Consider the following 19,039-nt stretch of genomic DNA (forward strand, 5'->3'; position numbering starts at 1 on the left):
TATGTCTTTGTTTCCAAACACGCCAGCTTAGGCGAAAAAGTGTTGCATGCAGGTGTTTGAGTGGCCCTCCCTTAGGGGCAGCTTTGGAACATCCCCATAGGGAAGCATTGTCCCCACATAGGATGACTGAGAAAAGTGGACTTTTGTTCTTCGCTCTGTTTTACAGTTAAGTGTTTTTGTTTGGTAGCACTGAAATAAACAATCTTATGAGCATTGTTATTTAAAAGAAACCACTTTCAGTGTAAGGGGCATAGAGGGAGAGGATTAAGTTCAGACAAATTTGAGTTGCTGAATGCCATAAACAATACATTTTTGCCAATTAGTAAATGTACTCATGGTTGGCATATTAAAATGTGTCCTTGTTTTCTAATGAAAATATTGCATAATCCCCCCCCCTCCCCTCCCATGAATGTGCACCTATCAATATGTGTTATGTCCTTTTATGTTTTTACTAGAGCTGAAAGTGACCCCCAGGAAACACCAAAGGATTTAGTAACGGGTATATGTAGTGGAAGATTCAGGAATTTGCCAGGACAGACCTGAGAATATAAAAGTTACTATTATTTATTCTATTAACTTTCTTACAGGAAATCTAAAATAAAAGATGTTTTATTCCAAATGCATTAACATGTTCTACATTTGCACATTTTCAATAATGGCAAGTTCCTGAAATATAAATAAATCTATATATGCTAATTTTCGTTCTTGTGGGCACATAAGAACCAGCAGTTTATCAAGAAGGTCTATTTCACAATACTTCTGTTGGATCGGCAGCCATTGCAAATAATGGTTACTTTTTGTAGCACAGTGCATATCTTTAGATAATTGTGGTTTTATGCCTTTTATGAAAACCAGTTTTTGACTATTACAGCAGAGATGGTATAGGAAACAACATTATAGGTCATTTATAGTCTTCTTATTAGTCTTCATCCACCCATGTAACAACTTTTCCTTTGATATACATTGTGACCAGAGCAGTTAATCTGTGTATCATAAACCATTAAAGACTTTGTAGTACAAAAGCAGGTGAAGCCATCACTTTTAGGAGACGGCGCCCTTGCAGAAGGAGTCAGGCATGCTCTTTGCATGGTTCACCAGTTCGTAAGAGTCTCTGATGTCTGAGAGGCCCAGCCAGAAGAATATCCACTGCTTGTTTGAAAAGCTGCCATCACTGTTCTTAAAATACCTATGGGAGGAAAGAGACTGTAATATGGGGTAATACATTACCTACTGTAAATTATATACATACAAGAAGTCATTGAGGAGTTCTGTGACCATATAAATTAGAGATGGGCGGGTCCGGTTCTCCGAGAACCGAACCCACCCGAACTTTGGGTATCCGAGTACCGAGCTGAGCAGCTCGGTACTCTCCCGCCCATTCCGAATCCAAATCGAGGCCGAACGTCATTGTGACGTCGTCGGATCTCGGGACTCGGTTCTCGCGATACTTCAACTTTATAAATACACGCCTCCACAGCAATCCATCGCCATTTGACAGAGGGAGAGAGCAGGGTGTAGTCATAGGCTAATTAGAGCAGGGACAGAGAATACCATATTGTTCTTGCAATTGCTCTAACCAAAATCGCTAGTGCAGAGAGGAGGATAGAGGTTTATTATTTTTTCTTCATATTTGGCACTCCCCAGCGCTTTTGGGGTGTCCCCCATAATTGTGCATTAATATTTCTGGCTGTCAAAAGTCATATCTGTCAGCATTATCTACTAAATAATTTGTAGCACACCTCAGTGTTTTTGGGGTGTCCTCCCTAATTGTGCATTAATATTTCTGGCTGTCAAAAGTCATATCTGTCAGCAGTATCTACTCAATAATTTTTAGCACTCCTCAGTGTTTTTGGGGTGTCCTCCCTAATTGTGCATTAATATTTCTGGCTGTCAAAAGTCATATCTGTCAGCAGTATCTACTCAATAATTTGTAGCACTCCTCAGTGTTTTTGGGGTGTCCTCCCTAATTGTGCATTAATATTTCTGGCTGTCAAAAGTCATATCTGTCAGCAGTATCTACTCAATAATTTTTAGCACTCCTCAGTGTTTTTGGGGTGTCCTCCCTAATTGTGCATTAATATTTCTGGCTGTCAAAAGTCATATCTGTCAGCAGTATCTACTCAATAATTTTTAGCACTCCTCAGTGTTTTTGGGGTGTCCTCCCTAATTGTGCATTAATATTTCTGGCTGTCAAAAGTCATATCTGTCAGCAGTATCTACTCAATAATTTGTAGCACTCCTCAGTGTTTTTGGGGTGTCCTCCCTAATTGTGCATTAATATTTCTGGCTGTCAAAAGTCATATCTGTCAGCAGTATCTACTCAATAATTTTTAGCACTCCTCAGTGTTTTTGGGGTGTCCTCCCTAATTGTGCATTAATATTTCTGGCTGTCAAAAGTCATATCTGTCAGCAGTATCTACTCAATAATTTTTAGCACTCCTCAGTGTTTTTGGGGTGTCCTCCCTAATTGTGCATTAATATTTCTGGCTGTCAAAAGTCATATCTGTCAGCAGTATCTACTCAATAATTTTTAGCACTCCTCAGTGTTTTTGGGGTGTCCTCCCTAATTGTGCATTAATATTTCTGGCTGTCAAAAGTCATATCTGTCAGCAGTATCTACTCAATAATTTTTAGCACTCCTCAGTGGTTTGCGCTCAGAATGGATTCAAAGCAGTCCACATATGATCTAAATGAGCAACCAGGTTCTGTCACCAGTCCTGATGTTAGTGTTCCCAGTACGTCATCTGGCCAAGGCGATGTCAAACAACAGAGTGTTTTCAAATTAGTGCAAAAAACAAAAACCAAAAAAAAATTTACTGTATTGAAGCGAAAAAGAAGTGTAACTGAGCAAAAGTTAAGTGACGATAAAAAAAAAATTGCAAGCATGCCATTCTACACACGCAGTGGCAAAGAGAGAATGAGGCCTTCACCTTTGGCTATTAGTGGCAGATCCCAAAAAGTTACCCAGCCTACAATTGGTGCACAACTACTGTTACGCGTCAAAGCCGAGCTGCAAGATAACAGTGAGGCATTACAGGAGAATATTTGCTCTGATTCACAAATGATAACAATCCCTGTGGAGAGTCCATCCAACAGTGGGATGTCTAATCGTGAGCATTCTGCTGATGTGTGCCTTAATAGCCCGAGTGTAGCCGGTGATACCCAAATTGAGGATGCCACTTTGGAATTAGAAGAGGATGAGGGGGAGATTTGTGTAGGCGACGAGGGCGCTAATGATGATGTTGATGATTATGATGCAGACAGATACCAAATTGCCTTTCTCAATTTCTATTTATATTCTAGATTATATAACGGCTGAATAGTTTTCTATTTTACTCCTAGTGGAGAGAGGATCTGATGCAGACAGATACCAAACTGCCTTTGTCCATTTCAATTTATATTGTACAGTATATAACGGCTGAATTTATTAGTATTTTATACAAGTGGAGGGGGGCCTAGAGAGACAGAAACCAAACTGGCTTTCTCCATGTCAATTAATATTGTACAGTCTATATCGGCTGGATTTTTTGGTATTTTATACAAGTGGAGGGGGGCCTAGAGAGACAGAGTGACCCCAAACTGTCTTTCTCCATGTCAATTAATATTGTACAGTCTATAATGGCTGAATTTTTTAGTATTTTATACAAGTGGAGGGGGGCCTAGAGAGACAGAGTGACCCCAAACTGTCTTTCTCCATGTCAATTAATATTGTACAGTCTATAATGGCTGAATTTTTTAGTATTTTATACAAGTGGAGGGGGGCCTAGAGAGACAGAAACCAAACTGGCTTTCTCCATGTCAATTAATATTGTACAGTCTATAATGGCTGAATTTTTTGGTATTTTATACAAGTGGAGGGGGGCCTAGAGAGACAGAGTGACCCCAAACTGTCTTTCTCCATGTCAATTAATATTGTACAGTCTATAATGGCTGAATTTTTTAGTATTTTATACAAGTGGAGGGGGGCCTAGAGAGACAGAGTGACCCCAAACTGTCTTTCTCCATGTCAATTAATATTGTACAGTCTATAATGGCTGAATTTTTTAGTATTTTATACAAGTGGAGGGGGGCCTAGAGAGACAGAAACCAAACTGGCTTTCTCCATGTCAATTAATATTGTACAGTCTATAATGGCTGAATTTTTTGGTATTTTATACAAGTGGAGGGGGGCCTAGAGAGACAGAGTGACCCCAAACTGTCTTTCTCCATGTCAATTAATATTGTACAGTCTATAATGGCTGAATTTTTTAGTATTTTATACAAGTGGAGGGGGGCCTAGAGAGACAGAGTGACCCCAAACTGTCTTTCTCCATGTCAATTAATATTGTACAGTCTATAATGGCTGAATTTTTTAGTATTTTATACAAGTGGAGGGGGGCCTAGAGAGACAGAAACCAAACTGGCTTTCTCCATGTCAATTAATATTGTACAGTCTATAATGGCTGAATTTTTTGCTATTTTATACAAGTGGAGGGGGGCCTTGAGAGACAGAAACCAAACTGGCTTTTTCCATTTCTTTACATATTTAACTATAAGTGTAGGGTGTAATATACATTCAAAGACGATGGCTGCATTGCCAATATGCATAGATGGAGAGGAAGACAATCTGTTTTGTGTGTAGAATAGGCCTACCAACGAAGAATTAAACTGTTTTTTTGGATGATTTATTACCTCAACAATTAGATTACTTGTCTCTAAAACAGTTGGAGCACTAAATTGGGTTAATTTAGGCCCAAAAACATGGATTTTCCCAAAAAATAGCAAAACAAAACCAAACAAAACCAAAACCAAAACCAAAACACGCAATGGCGGTTTTGCAAAACCAAAACCAAAACCAAAACACGACGGTAATCCAGATCCAAAACCGAATCCAAAACCAAAACACGGGGGTCAGTGACCATCTCTAATATAAATGCAGAAGGCAGTAGCACAAGTGCTTTTATACCGGAAATAAACCTGATGTGACTTCTAATATCCGGGATTACAGTTGGGAGGTCACAATTTACTTCTAATAATATTAACACAGAATAACATAATTTGCAGCAGAATTTGAATTAACTTTAATTTGAAATATCATAATAAATGAATTATTTCCAGTAGTTTTGTCTAATAAAAGCAGTAGGCGCTCTTCTCTGCCCCATTTAGTTATGCGTTAGCTTAATGAAAATGATTGTGAGCCCTTGTCTATTATACCAAGTAGTAAAAAATAAAGGAACACACAGACACAATCTTAAAATAGTATTATATACCCCAAACCCTAGTTGCTTTGTTCTTGATCTGCTGAAATCTAGTGAAAGTGGTTGCTCCCTAAGAGTGCTTGATGCTGATTGATTGTGATCAGAAATGACAGAGACCAATTTTAACTGCACAGCCAATGACAAATGGTTTCCCACGCTTGTGATGGACTAGCGGCTAGGTTAAGTCTTGGTCAATTCCAGTCACAGTCATTCAGCAGCGGGCAGTCGTAGCATGCAGTTATGTTGGCGTTTATGGGTTTATTTTGCTACACTGGATTGCAAATACAGAAATAGTTACCATTGCATTACAAAGAAGAACAAAAAGAAGAATTTATATTAAAATGGAAAACAAGGGTATTATAGAAGGGCATGTGGTTTAGCAAGCCTTACCACACCTTTAGTCCTGACCTAGTACTTGTAGTAACAGCAATGCCACATTAATACACAAAGTTCTTTCAATAATAACTTTATCTTATTGCATATTACAGAAAAATACCTCTCCTACTGAGATAATTACAGTACATAACATAGGTAATGAATACCCCACATGCTGCTACCCATATAGATCACAGTAGGAATTGCAGTATTAGTTATTATAAACAACCCAGCAACTTGAGTTCTAGACATCAAAACATGCTGTTCTGCCAGTTGGAAGGGGGTTACATATAAATCTCTAGTATTGATGGATACTCTAATTGGTGACTTCATGTGGTGAGGAGTCTGTGACACTCTGCATGCAGTTGTGAGGGGGAATTTAACAATTTGAAAATAGCAATTGTTTTGTATAGAAGAGTGGGAAAAGAAACACAAGAAGCGGTCATTATAATGGAGGGAAAAATACACTATTGCATCTATACAATTAATAGAGGGCTGAGCACTAGAACAAGAAGTATTAGCGAAAATTAAAATGTGATTATATATCAGCGTTGTTGAATCTTTAATCTCATCCATTAACCACTATACTACCGGAATATATAGTGGTAGTTGTTAATGGGTCAAAGGTAAGGATTAAGTAAAAAAATCCAAAAAGGATTAACTAGGAATTAGGTAAGAATTCAAATGTAAGTATGTACATTCTATTTAATAATGGAGCAATGATCCACATGACCATCCTCAGTAGCACTTTTGCATGTAACTAAGCTCAGCACAACAGTGCTGGGCATATTACAAATTATCTGTGCCTCTGAAGAACAGACACCCTCCTTCCCCTTCAGAAATCAATTGTTGTTTTCAGTTTCTTGGATCCCTAAAGGGAATGAATCACCAGCAATAAAGAAAATTGCTGGAATTCTCCATCTGACAGATTCCGGGACAATTCCTGCATGAGCACATTTGGAACTGTGGGGAAATCTCTGTTTTCTTGAACAATAGCTCCTGGTGTATTTTACATTTTCACATATTCTCATGCATGATTTTAATAGCAGCGCTAATAGGTAAAAAATATTACTATATTGAGTAAGCAGCATGAAAAACACACAAGTGTCTTCACAACTGTTACCCTACGTGTCTGCAGTATTGTAGTATTGATGTGTTTCTGGGGGTACTTTACTAAAAATCAGTGCAATGTGAGCCTTTCAATATCATAATAAATAATCTGATTTTCACCCTTTCACAGATGATCTCTACTTACCAAGAGTTGATAGGATTTGTGGCACGTGATCTCCAGAATAGAGTTTGTAGGTCTTGTCTTACACACTCCCATAGCATTTGCCCGGACCCCTGCCCTTGTCGTCCGGAACTGACCACAAACTTGTCCAAGTAAGGGGTTCCACCTAGCACTGGCTCTGTGGTGATAATAGCAGCTGCATTATATCTGCAGAGAGATATGTTGGGATTACTTATTGTGGCAATCATATTTTGGTTAATTTATCTAACACTAGCTTTCTTATAAGGTAGAGAAATGATGGGCAACCTGATACACTACAGTGGCCACATGGGTGGCCCTTTAACCTATAAAAGGGCTGTGCACTACCTTTAATCTCAGTAATAAGTTGAAGCAATACATTTAATCAAAGAAAGAGATACCTATCTGTAATAAACCAGCAAGTTACACGAGTTACAACCTATTTTAAACTAATGTGGAAATAAAGGAGGTAGGAGCCGGTAGCCGCAGGTTAAGTCTCAGTGGACTGTATGTGGTCCATCAATGAGGTAGAGTGTCAGGGCAACAAAAATACTTCATGTCACTGCAATTAATGACTAACTGACTTCTAAAATATTTCAATTGCCGTAAGTTAGATTGTTGTTGACTTGCACTGGCAACATTAGGGGTTCAACAAGTAGAACCACGACAGCATCTAGGCAGTACACCAAGCAGGAGACCTCCAGGGACATCAGATGGAGTGGGTGGACTGTACATAAACTAGATGGACTTATGCGGTTTTACTAATTAAGGAATGGTGGTTTTACCTTAAATGTCTATTGCCAACAAATTCTTTAAGCATAAAAACTAGTTATCTCTGCTGTACTATTTAGCTCTGCAAAACGGGGTTTGATAGAAATGAATGTTCAACAGTAGATTTTGCTCATTCTATAATCGGCTTTATCAGACTGCTCATGTTATTCCATAGCTTTCTCCTTGTCATGGATTAGCTCAATGCAGAGAAAGTCATTTATGAAGCGCAAAACAGCTGAGGTTTAACATAAAACTCTCTGGAGGTTTCATGTGCCATGTTTTCCACCAAAGTGTCTGGGTGTATGGAGCAAGAAGACGTCTGTTGAGGAGTAGATACCGGCTGATGGAAGGAGTTGGGCGGAATGAGAGTGTTTCTTGCAAGGTATGGAGTATAAAACTGGTGCACCTAGTTTTATGGAGCAGGGCAAAGACAAAAATGTAAATTTGTCCTCACTTTCACAATAAATTTAAGCCATAATTAAGGCTAAACTGAGCAGGATCTTAGGTGAAACATGGATATGTTTAAAGGGGTGGTTCTAAATGTCTAAAGTGGTAGAAGGTTTGACATTTAATGTGGCATTTACACTTTTTGCACAGTGCGCTTCTTCAGACTATTCCACCTCTCCATACACATAGGAACGCTTCTATTTTGCTGAAACATCTCCTGAAAGTGGAGAGTAGGCATGTACTTTGTGTGCAGGGTGGATTCTTGATTGTACAGGTCCACGATTGCCAAATGATGGTATTTTATGTTGCACTTCAATGGTGCTTCATTAAATGACCTGCTCACAAAGTGTTCTTACCCTTCAGAGAGATACACAGAATGCAGTCGCTTTGCCACACTGCTGATATAATCATCTTTTAGCTTTTTCTGGAAAGATTGGTTCACCAGTGAGGTGAGGCGCTCGGTGTTGATATCCAGAAGGGAGTCAAACCTCAGCATTCTTTCTGCATTCTTAAACAGCGTCCCTGAACCTAAAAAGAAATAAGTTGAAAAGTGTCAACATATAAGCTTGGCAGGATGAATCCAGCAATTTTTATACATTTATTCACCATTTTACCTTTGTTGCTGAAAAGCTCACTAAGTAGAGTACGTGCTGAAGTGATGACAGCAGAGGAAGAAGGAGGCAATCGATTCAGAAGATCCACAATGACGGTCACTTGCTGACGCTGTCTTTCACTCATCCATACTGCATTCCTCATCAGTTCCAAGTCTGCTGGAAGATTCACGTGTTCCACAACCTGTAGGTTATAGTGATGTTACAATAGTCCAGATGGGAGAGGGAGAGAATATGGGTAATGTACTGTAGTCCAGTGATGCTCTGCCTGTTTTAGTTGGCATGTTATGTATAAAGCCAGACAGCATGTCTCCCTCGCCCAAGCAACATCAGTTAAAGTAACAAGCGCTCACACTCTCACACTATACAGCAGAGTCCACAGCAGCACCCTTCATGATTATCTCAGAGGTGCTGTTTATAGTAGTTAGTGATCTTTCCATGAAAGTCCTTTTTAAGACCATTTCAATTTTAATATCTAAGGAGCACTTCAATATTGACCTTGTTAGTATAGAATAAACATACAAAACAAATCAGAAGAGATATTTTTGTGTAAAATATTTAATTGCACATCTAGTGGCTTGATAGAAATTTATATTGAAAAGGGGGTTCTTTGAATACATTTACATACTTTAGGGAGTACTGAGTATTAACAAATGCAGTTTATGGGAGGGGGGTTTTCGTAATCATTTACCATTTTACAGAGGGTTATGTGTTTAAAAAAAAAAAAAGGTTGAAAATACATGGTTTAGATCAAATTTAAGGCCTCTCCCATGTATAAATCAACTCCTCATACAAAAACTAGTTTTAGAATTCCATGTACAGGCTATACATGAAAAATGACAATGGTTGGTCAGGCAGAGGATGCTCATTGAGAAACAATGTTGAATGAGCCCTAACCTATTGCTACCTTTACCTGCTTGGTCCCTCAGACCACTGTATTTTGAAGACCTATTGTTAAACGACAAATGTTTAAAGATAATACCCATCTATGTGAGTCTCAAATGGATGCAATACAAAGTGTCTTACACTTTCACTCAGGTCCTTCAGACCACCGACTGTATTGAGGAAAATGATCTTAAGTGGATTCAGGACACGGGAAATACTGGTGGTGACTTCTAAGGAGTCCAGAAGTACAGAACGCCCAGAAGGTGTCTCTCCAATGGGGCAGATGATAGGTATGTTACCGGAGTTGAGACACCAGGTAAGCAGTTTGATGTCCACTGCTGAAACGGTTCCATACCTAGGCCAGAAGAGCAGACACATATTGAGGAAAATACAGTATATAAAGATAATGCATGCACAGTTCATCTACATTTTTACAAAATACTAGAAATATTGAAAAGTAGCTAATAAGTTCTTGTTTGTTGGATATTTTGTTTTCGTTATATGCATTTTTTGGGGGAAATTTTTCCCACACTTCTGATTGGTTGGCAAGTACAAATATAATACAATTTTTTACATTTATTTAGCGCCACCCAGCACTGAAGTTAATTTTATGAATGAAGCCAGGAGTACACTGACTTCCTGTACGAATGATTATTTCACCAAACCATTCAGAAGAATGGAAAATAAATGTCTGTGTTTTGATTGGTTAGTCAGGGAAGAGGAGTTTAGGAGACTTCTGGCTTTGTTGCTAGTGTTTTTTTTCTGTTTTCTTTTATCTTACTATGTCACATGAAGACAGAAGATTGAAAATAGCCGAGTGGGAAAACCACAGTAAGTTTTTGTGCTTTTCTAAATACAGATGTTTTAATTAGGGGTTGGGAGTGATTCTGTATTTTGTTTCATTGTTAGTAAAAAAAACACCCACAAAGGCCCATTGAGTTGATCGCTTCATAAACTCTACATGCATTGATCCTGAGGAAGGCAAAACAAACCCCCCAGCAGATGCCAATTTAGAAAAAAATTGAATTGAAAAATTGTAATTGGAAAATTCCCTTGAGCAATCACCTCTACTTCCTCTTTAATGTCCTCTACTAAATATAGCTACAGAAAGCAATTCTTGAAAATAAGGCATCCAATCCATTTTTAAATTCTGTTGGTGAATTTTCCGCCGCCGCCATTGCCATGTGGTAAAGCACTTTATAGCTTAAGCGCCTTTAGGGGTATATTTACTAAACTGCGGTTTGAAAAAGTGGAAATGTTGCCTTTAGCAACCAATCATATTTTAGCTGCCATTTTGTAGAATGCATCAACTAAATGAAAGCTAGAATCTGATTGGTTGCTATAGGCAACATGTCCACTTTTTTAAACCCGCAGTTTAGTAGATATACCCCTTAGTGTTAAGAATCCCTTCTTAAGCTTATTGTGACACTGTCTTTCTGCATTCACAGCTGATGGTCCCTTATCCTCTGTATGGTTCCTGGTATGAAACATTCTTTGTAGTAGCCTCTAATGTATTTATACATATTAATTAGGTCACCTCTATGGTTCTTTTTTCCAAAGTAAACAAACCAAGTTTTTGTAACTCCTTTATAATTTGATCTTTCCATTCCATTATTAATGAGGATGCCCACATCTGAACCCTCTGGACAGTGAGATGTCCGTATTTATATGGTGTCTAACTAGTAATTGTAGTACTGTGTTTTTATTGTATGCATTTAACCCAATTTATATGTATCCCAGAAATGTATTTGCCTTTGCAGCTGCAGCCTGGCACTGAGTGCTGCTATTCAGCTTTCTGTCAACTAGTATTCCCAAATCTTTTCCTCAATTGCATTTAATATGTAATTGGCATGCTTATCACCTCATTTCATTTGTCTAAATATTTCTGTAGCAAGCTAATATCCTGCTCTGTGTTAATAACCCTGTATTGCTTAGTGTCATCAGCACATGTGTACACTGTGAAAGAGAGAACCCACGCCTGTGATGACGACTCTATATTGTGGCAGCTGCAAAGCGAATGCGCTGATTGGTCAGACAGTACACGTGCAATATTACCCATGCTGGTCGCCCAGCGCGTCCACGTGTGTGCGATGACGTAGGAGTTCTAAGAATGCTGGTAGGGCAGGTGAGCTTTATAAGCCAGACTGCGCTCTCTCTCTCTGTCTATCCCTCTCTCATCTCAAACAGGTTTTTACATATACTCAAAACTTTCCACATTTGCTTTACTTCCAAAACATGTCCTTTCAAATTAACTGTCCAATTATGAGTTTCATCAAGCCATGCTTCAGTTATTCCCATTTATCATAAATTTCTTCTAACATAATTAATTCTGGTTCACCTATTTTCTTATATTACTTGGTTGACACTTACCATTTGTTACCATGCATTTGATAATTCTTCTACCCTTATAATTTTGCGCACATGCTTATAGCCTCTTCTAAACCCTCCACTCCATTTCCTTTGAATAAGCCCTGTTCCTGCTCTACGTTATATTGCTCGCTGTGTCTATCTTCACCCTCCCCTCCAGTTCTTAGTTTAAATCCTCCTCCATCCTTTTAACTATCTTTGTGGAATGTCCATCTAACTCTAACTTAGTTATTGGCACCAATATATACCATAACAGTTGAGTCCTCTCCAACCCCTCTCAGTAATTTATAGAACTGATCCACCATATTCTGAACCCAAGCACCTGGAAGACAGCATACTGTTTGACATTTGTGTTCCTGGCAACAGATTACCCTATTTTCCCTCTTAGTAATTCAATCTACTACCACCAGTGCCTGTCTTTAATACACTCCTTTCCCCATCTTTACTGGAGCAGTCATTCCACCTGGTTTGTCATTGAAAGTATTCTACTGCAGCAATACTAGTCCTGAATTTGGCATCTTTATTGGAGTGTCAGATCAATATTTATATTCAGCCTAGGTTGGCTAACCCTGGATCTGGTTATAGAATTTGCATTTCCCCCCCAAATTATTTAATATTGTTCTAACAGTGGTAGTGCTATTTTTTACCAGGAATTGGTTGTGTCATTGCTTTTGGACCAGCTTCTATAGGAAATTACAACCAAAGTCTCTATAGCTGGTCCCAACTGCTTACAAAACTGATTGAACCGCATCACTGAGTGGTGTCACCGCTTGATGCAGATTGATATCGGCTCTGTTTGAGCCAATACTGTGGTTTAGTAAGAGGAAGCAATAGGTACTTGCTGCATTAAAGAAATGATAACCTATATCTCAGCTTAGTAAGAGGACACCAAAGTGCTCACAGTGTAGATCGTACCAGCCATCTTGTTCATGAGCTGTAAGCACAGATCCTCCGTTGAAGAAGGGCAAAGCGGTACCCGAGCTAGCATGGAGGGCATCCACCAAAGTTTGGCAATTGTGCGCAAGCAAGGACTTGGCATCATGGGCTGAGGGACGGACACAGTATGTGCTGGGTAATCCCATTACCACCAGTGGCTTCATGTCCATCCTCTGGAGGAAGGAAAGTGCAAAGGCAAGGCTGGCCAGGGACCTTTTGCAGCTGAAAACATTCTCATCCACCTAGAGAGATCACAAAGGATAGTATAAGTGCACATAGGTCTGCTAAACAACACTCCAGGGGGCATTTACTAAAGTGCGGATTAGTGTAACCATTTTTTTTTGGCGCTTTTAAAATTACAAGATTCATTAAAACCACAGGAAAATCTCTGCATTCTGTTTGAGCTTTCTCGCTTGTCAGAATGTGTGTTTTGAAACTGCTGCACATTGCCACAAATTTCTGGCAGTTTAATGCTCAAAGCCTCCGCATTTACTATAGTGCGATTTGAGTCTGGAATGTTAAACCACCAGCGATGTGTGGCGGTTTCAGAACACCTAAAGTGACACCAGTTTAGTCAAAACCACCAGGAAAACCTCCAGAAAGACAGCTGCTTCTCATTTGCTAGATAGCACAGACATGCCTTTTGAGCTATCTTGCTCTTCAGAGAATAAGAAGAGGCATTGACTTATCAATTATTGGGGCAATCATTATTTATTGATTATGTTGGCAAAATTAATTTATAATTAAGTTATGTGGCAAATGCTATTTTTTATTATATTATGGAGGAAATATGAGTATATAATTAATAAGGGTCAATAATATTTTATTGCTAAAAGGGGCTATATTATGTTGGGGCAACTCATTATTTCATGATGGGTACAACCTTTATACTGCACACATGTGGCACTACACGTGCTACTATACACTTGCGCCCATTAGCAATCATAAAAACATTGTAATACACTGAATGGGTAACAAAGCATAACTCACAACAATCCCTGTTGGAAAAGAGGGAAACTTAGGCTATGACCCTAATTCGCCCAAATCATGCTCCAATCTGTCTAGGTGACACTTATTTTATCTGTTCTCCAATAGGCTACCCCCATTTGACACCACATTTTGTGGCTGTCCTGCAAAAATCTAGTCTGTTGGAGAGGTATGAGTATGACAAAGCTAAAAGAATGAACAACCAGTGAACTGCCATGAGGTGATCCATATTATAGTCCCAGGTGGACTAGACATGCTTAGAAGTAACTGCAGTGCAGACCTAACCTAGCAATACCTGTTTATTATGTTGATTAACCTATGACTTTACTCTCACTGCTGCTTCTATCAATAAGCATGTATCACTGCAGACACGAGTGATTTATACCCAATATGGAACCTCCACTCTGCTCCTCTCAGTCCCCACAGATTCATATTTTCGCACAGAATTGTACAGTGAATCTGCTATCATTAGGAGGAGCAGTCCTGAGAGTGGAGGCTCCTTATTTATAGGGATGGGTTGTACGTACCTCTCAACCATCCCGATTTAGGGTGGACAGTCCTGGTTTGAGGGCTCTGTCCCATAATCCCGATCAGGACAGCTTTGTCCCACGGATGGGAAATTGGGGAGGTATGTCTCATTCACTGTTGCTTTGCATTGTAGAGCAGTGGTGAATGGGCACCACTCACATGATAATGGAGGTGTTTGGAGGGGAGGAGAGGACAGTAGGGGGCAGCCTAGAGCTTCAAAAGTGCTAGTCATGCCCCCGGGGTGTGGCCATGCCCCTATTATGACATGGCCTCACCCCCTGTTCTGATGCCAGGATCCCAAATGTTGGGAGGTATGGTTATATCTCAAAGCTCTGGTCAGAAGTCTGGAGTTATGACCCATAATGTAGTTTTTACAACATCGGCTCCGGTCTCTGTCTGCAATGTAATACTTTAAATTATTGCAGTTAGACAGGTGCCCTGTTGGATATGGAGAAAAAAAATACATTGGGATTCATGGCAGGGACACTCTGTGTACACCACAGAATGTGAGAAATAGTGTAGAGTCAGCATCACTTATCACTTCCTGTCATGAGCACATGAGCTGGGGCTCCCAGGGTTAGAGGAAGAGGCAAGGCCAAAGGCACACTAGAGAAAAGTTGGTGAGGAATAGAATAAAAGAAAACACAAAGACAACAAGACAAAGGTCAGATAATGATAAGAAATTAGGCGGGGTAGACAACAGTTATGGAGCAAATAATCAAGACAGTGAAATAAAGGCCTCACACAGTGAAATAAAAGGGGACAAACATGAAATGTGGGTGATTCAAGAAGAGACAGAGATCAAACGTAGGCAAGGACAGACAAGCAAAAGCAATGAGGCAAGGGGTAGCAGACAAGAGATGATGGGGAAGAGAAGTACAGACAGTGACATAGAGAATAAATAAAGGACGAAGCATGAGTTAAAGGCAAACTGATATAAGCATAGGGGCAGAAATTATGGGTGACTGATGAAATGATACAAACAAGTGAAAAAGACAAGTGTCAGCATATTTACTTTTTTAAATTTCTTTTTAGGAAACAGTGGGCAGAAGAGGTATGGAGGGCAATATAGAGACAAAAAAGCAGTAGAAACAGAGTCAAACATGAAGCAAGGGAACTTTTTTGAGAACAGATCAGAGGCTTCAGAGGGGGAACAACCTGACATTGCTGGGCTACTCTCACCTCTGAACCCTGTAGCAACCACAGTCTGCAGTGGCGTCAGTTCTGCTACTCAGGACAACACAAAATGCTCTCAATGCATCAAAGTCAAATTATTCTATTTTACAGCATTGTCATCTAGTTTTCAAAAACCCAAATTTCTGAAAACCAGATAAAAATATAAATTCAGACTTATGAATGGGCCAATGACACTGTTTGTGGGGCCCCTTAGGCCTTGCAATGTAATGCCACTATGCATGTTGCATGTAATTCCTTTTTATCTGTGTTATGGTTTTTTTGTGTTTTATTTGTCTTACAAAGGAATAGAAAACTGCAATTAAAAAAAAACTATCAGTGCTCAAGTATCAAAAATTGCCATTAAAATCTGTTTTTACACGTTAATCATATATGTGTATTAGTTGCAATGCTTTGGTTTGTACAACAAATTATCAAAGGGCAAAAGACAAAAATGATATAATTCAGAGATGCAACAGCAAAGTGTATTCTAGTGTGAACGAGGTTAAAGAACTAGAGGACATGGCCAGGGAGCTTGCATGCTCCCAGGACGTGTGAGTCTAATTTTATTAAAGGTAAATGTTTCTATACCTCTCTGCAGCAGAAAGACTAATACACTTAAAGTGAGAGACAAATATGTACTCATTTTAGGTTTTAGGTTTTTAGAAAGAACCTTGAAAGTTTAATTTAATTTTATTAGTTATTGTAATACTATTGATCCAAGAATACCCCCTCCCTCTTCTTTATTCTGTACCCCTTGTTTAAAAATGTATATTGTCATCAAAAACCAAAGAAAAAGAAATGTTTATACAATTTTATGTCACAAATAGAATGACGTATATTTTATTCTATTTCAATTTTTCTGTCTTTGTTGCAGGTTTAATCAACTGAGAGCAATAGCTGAAAGCAAATTTTGCATATCAGCGCTATCCTAAATTGAATGCATCTATATACTTTCCAGTGCAGCATTGTGGATAAACACCCCAGGAACAAAGACTTATGTTAAAAAAATATCCATACAAAGGAACAACTCCAAACAGGGATATAATTAAAAAGAATTATGCAAAATGTTTCAAACCAAATAGATTATGGATGTATTATAATGTAAAGTACCAACTTAACCAGTTTTTCTACCTATAATTAGCAGCCACAAAGGCTTTAAGAAAATGAACTTTCCTTTTCATTAATATCCTTTATTATTCTACTAGACTTTAAACATTCAAACTTTATCAAGTCAAGCAAAGAATAATGTCTGTAGTGAGAGATATTTACCGCTAGGAAAGCAATGATCAAGCATTGCAATTGGTGCAACTTACCTCAACAACTGCAAATGCTTTCTGGTAAGTGGAATGCATTTCCTGAAATTGTGCCAGCCAATGACGTGCCTCACTGGGTGTCCCACCGCACTCTCTCAAGAAAGCACGAATGTCCCTTCGCACCAGGGAGCGGTCCACCATTGAGGAGATGGTCCCAGGCTCCTTGGCGGCTTCCTGTTGATGAAGTTCTTCATGGGTGGGGTCATCTCTTACTCTAACATGCTGGTGGAGTACAGAACCTCCGCCACCTAGACCGCTAAGGAAGCGAGAGTTGCGGATGGAGAGGGATGAAATTCCCTGTACAGCTGTCATGGAGATTCTGGTCTGTCACACTTATCTTTACACTCTTATTATGACATTTCAAGTCTTATTGTCCTGTACTGTATTATCCTCTTGTCTCTCACACTTTTCCTCTCAAATACTTTTTCAATTGCTTATCTTTAGGTTATATGAGGAAGGCTGTCTGACATCATCAGGGGTGTGGCTTGGCTGTGAGGAAAAAGGGAGGTGGACAGCAGTTTTGGGTGAAGGACATAGTCTGCAGAACAATTCAAGTCTCTTTGTAGGTGTCAGCAGTCCACTATTGGGTAAAAGAATTTAACAGCAAATTAATCTTGGTAGGTAAACTTGCAAAGGTTGAGTCAGAGGAAGAGTTTTAGCAGGATTTCAGCCTCCATGCAGGATTAATTTTCAAAAACAACTAACTACAGGCAAGATCATATAGCTATGTGCGCTTAGAAACTTGCAGTGTCAGCATAATGTACTGTTCATGATTGTGATTTTCCAGATTAGTACAGTGAAAACTGTATAGCTCTGCATCTTTTACCAGAGGTATGCAGTAAATTGCATAATCTGAGGTAGAGATTGCTCAGAAAAATGTCCTTGAAAGGAAGGTATGGGACTTTTTTGTGCAGAAAAAGGGCATAAAGTCATGTTAACTATAAGTTTAAAAAAGCTTACAGATCTTATTTGCAATTACGTAAGAAAAAAAGTGTATAGAAACAGTCAATATGTGTCTTCCTGAACAAAGTAAATTATACAGCCACTGTGTGCATAAACAATGTGTACTTTTATGAGTGTTACACAAATATATTTATGTTAAAACGGAAAATCACAGGAATGAGACCTAAAACAAGCATCAGTTGGAGCTTCTGCTGAAAATAAGCTTTTTTTTCTTATCAGTATAAAACTAATAATGATTTACTGACAACAGAGATAAATCAATGCAAGGTTTCTGGAGGGAGGGGTAAAGGGCAACCTGATCCAATTTGGCAGGTCCTGAAAATGAACCTTGTATTCTAAATTCACTGCATTTTTTAATTAAAATGTTTTGTTGCAGTTGTATTACTAGCTAGATGTTTTGTTCATATATACACTTACTATACATATATAGGGAATTACTTTTTGGTTGAACGAACCCTTAAAACTTACATTCTTGGCCCTATTTTACATCACCTGTTACTTACATTATACTTAAACTAATTTGTTCTCCCCCTATGCAGTCCTATCATTTGGTTTGATCATCCTCAATTTGCTCAGATGCTATTTTCACGTGATGGGCTGAATGCCAGGGTCACAATCTAATGCTGGTCACATGTGCAGTTACCACTTCCAAGTCAGCTATTGACAGTGAACATGTATCACGAGAGTTCATCCTTTCAATTGATTTCCCCCCCCCCGGCCACTCATCCTGTGTTACCATTACTGAAGCACCACTTTCAATGACTAGGCTTCTTCTAGCAATAGGTCAAGAGCTATTTCTCTCGCTGCCATAATCATTGCATACATCAGTCAAAGCTGAAAATAGCTTGCTCTGTGTCACAGTTTTGCCACTTTCACATTGTTAAGCAGCAGTCTCTGTAATATAGGATACAACATGTGCAGGGAGACCCATACATGTATTACTAGTAGATACATACAGATATGGATTGAAAAGTAACTAGTTACTACCCAGAAAATAGGGAATACCTATTAGAGTATCCTATGGCAAAAAATGGTAAGCTGGGGGCATAGCTGGCAGCAGTGCTTGGCATACAGCTTTTTCAGAGCTCTTCAATGCAAAAAAAAAGTTGTTTCATCTTTGCAGTGCTGCCGGGTCTACTTCTTCCTGGAGACAACCGGCTCTGGTCTACATCTAGGACATGCATGCGTGCAAAC

General features: G+C 39.0%; 1 protein-coding gene across 2 annotated transcripts; it reads right to left on the reverse strand.

The window, feature by feature from the left end:
• Window positions 1-593: 593 nt before the first annotated feature.
• NAGS (N-acetylglutamate synthase) lies at window positions 594-17,311 on the reverse strand. 2 transcript variants are annotated; one of them, XM_075177234.1, is made up of 7 exons: window positions 16,883-17,311; window positions 12,858-13,120; window positions 9,717-9,930; window positions 8,694-8,874; window positions 8,436-8,607; window positions 6,868-7,050; window positions 594-1,186 (listed from the first exon to the last, which is right to left on the reverse strand). In XM_075177234.1, exons 1-7 carry the CDS (start codon window positions 17,192-17,194, stop codon window positions 1,042-1,044), a joined length of 1,470 nt encoding a protein of 489 aa, XP_075033335.1. In that variant the 5' UTR covers window positions 17,195-17,311; the 3' UTR covers window positions 594-1,041. The 2 variants fall into 2 exon arrangements, with proteins under 2 accessions (XP_075033335.1, XP_075033337.1); XM_075177236.1 differs by having other exon boundaries at window positions 996-1,186; window positions 6,868-7,021.
• Window positions 17,312-19,039: the final 1,728 nt, after the last annotated feature.

Source organism: Mixophyes fleayi, chromosome 6, assembly GCF_038048845.1.
Source record: "Mixophyes fleayi isolate aMixFle1 chromosome 6, aMixFle1.hap1, whole genome shotgun sequence".
NCBI classification, from domain to species: Eukaryota; Metazoa; Chordata; class Amphibia; order Anura; family Limnodynastidae; genus Mixophyes; species Mixophyes fleayi.

Bases quoted from the DNA above. Each gene is read 5' to 3' on its own strand.
- NAGS (XM_075177234.1), bottom strand. From the start codon at position 17,194: ATGACAGCTGTACAGGGAATTTCATCCCTCTCCATCCGCAACTCTCGC. The intron at 8,875-9,716 runs GTAAGACACTTT...TATAACCTACAG, and splicing joins TGAAGGACCTGAGTGAAAGT to GTTGTGGAACACGTGAATCT. The intron at 7,051-8,435 runs GTAAGAACACTT...ATCTCTCTGCAG, and splicing joins TCTGTGTATCTCTCTGAAGG to ATATAATGCAGCTGCTATTA.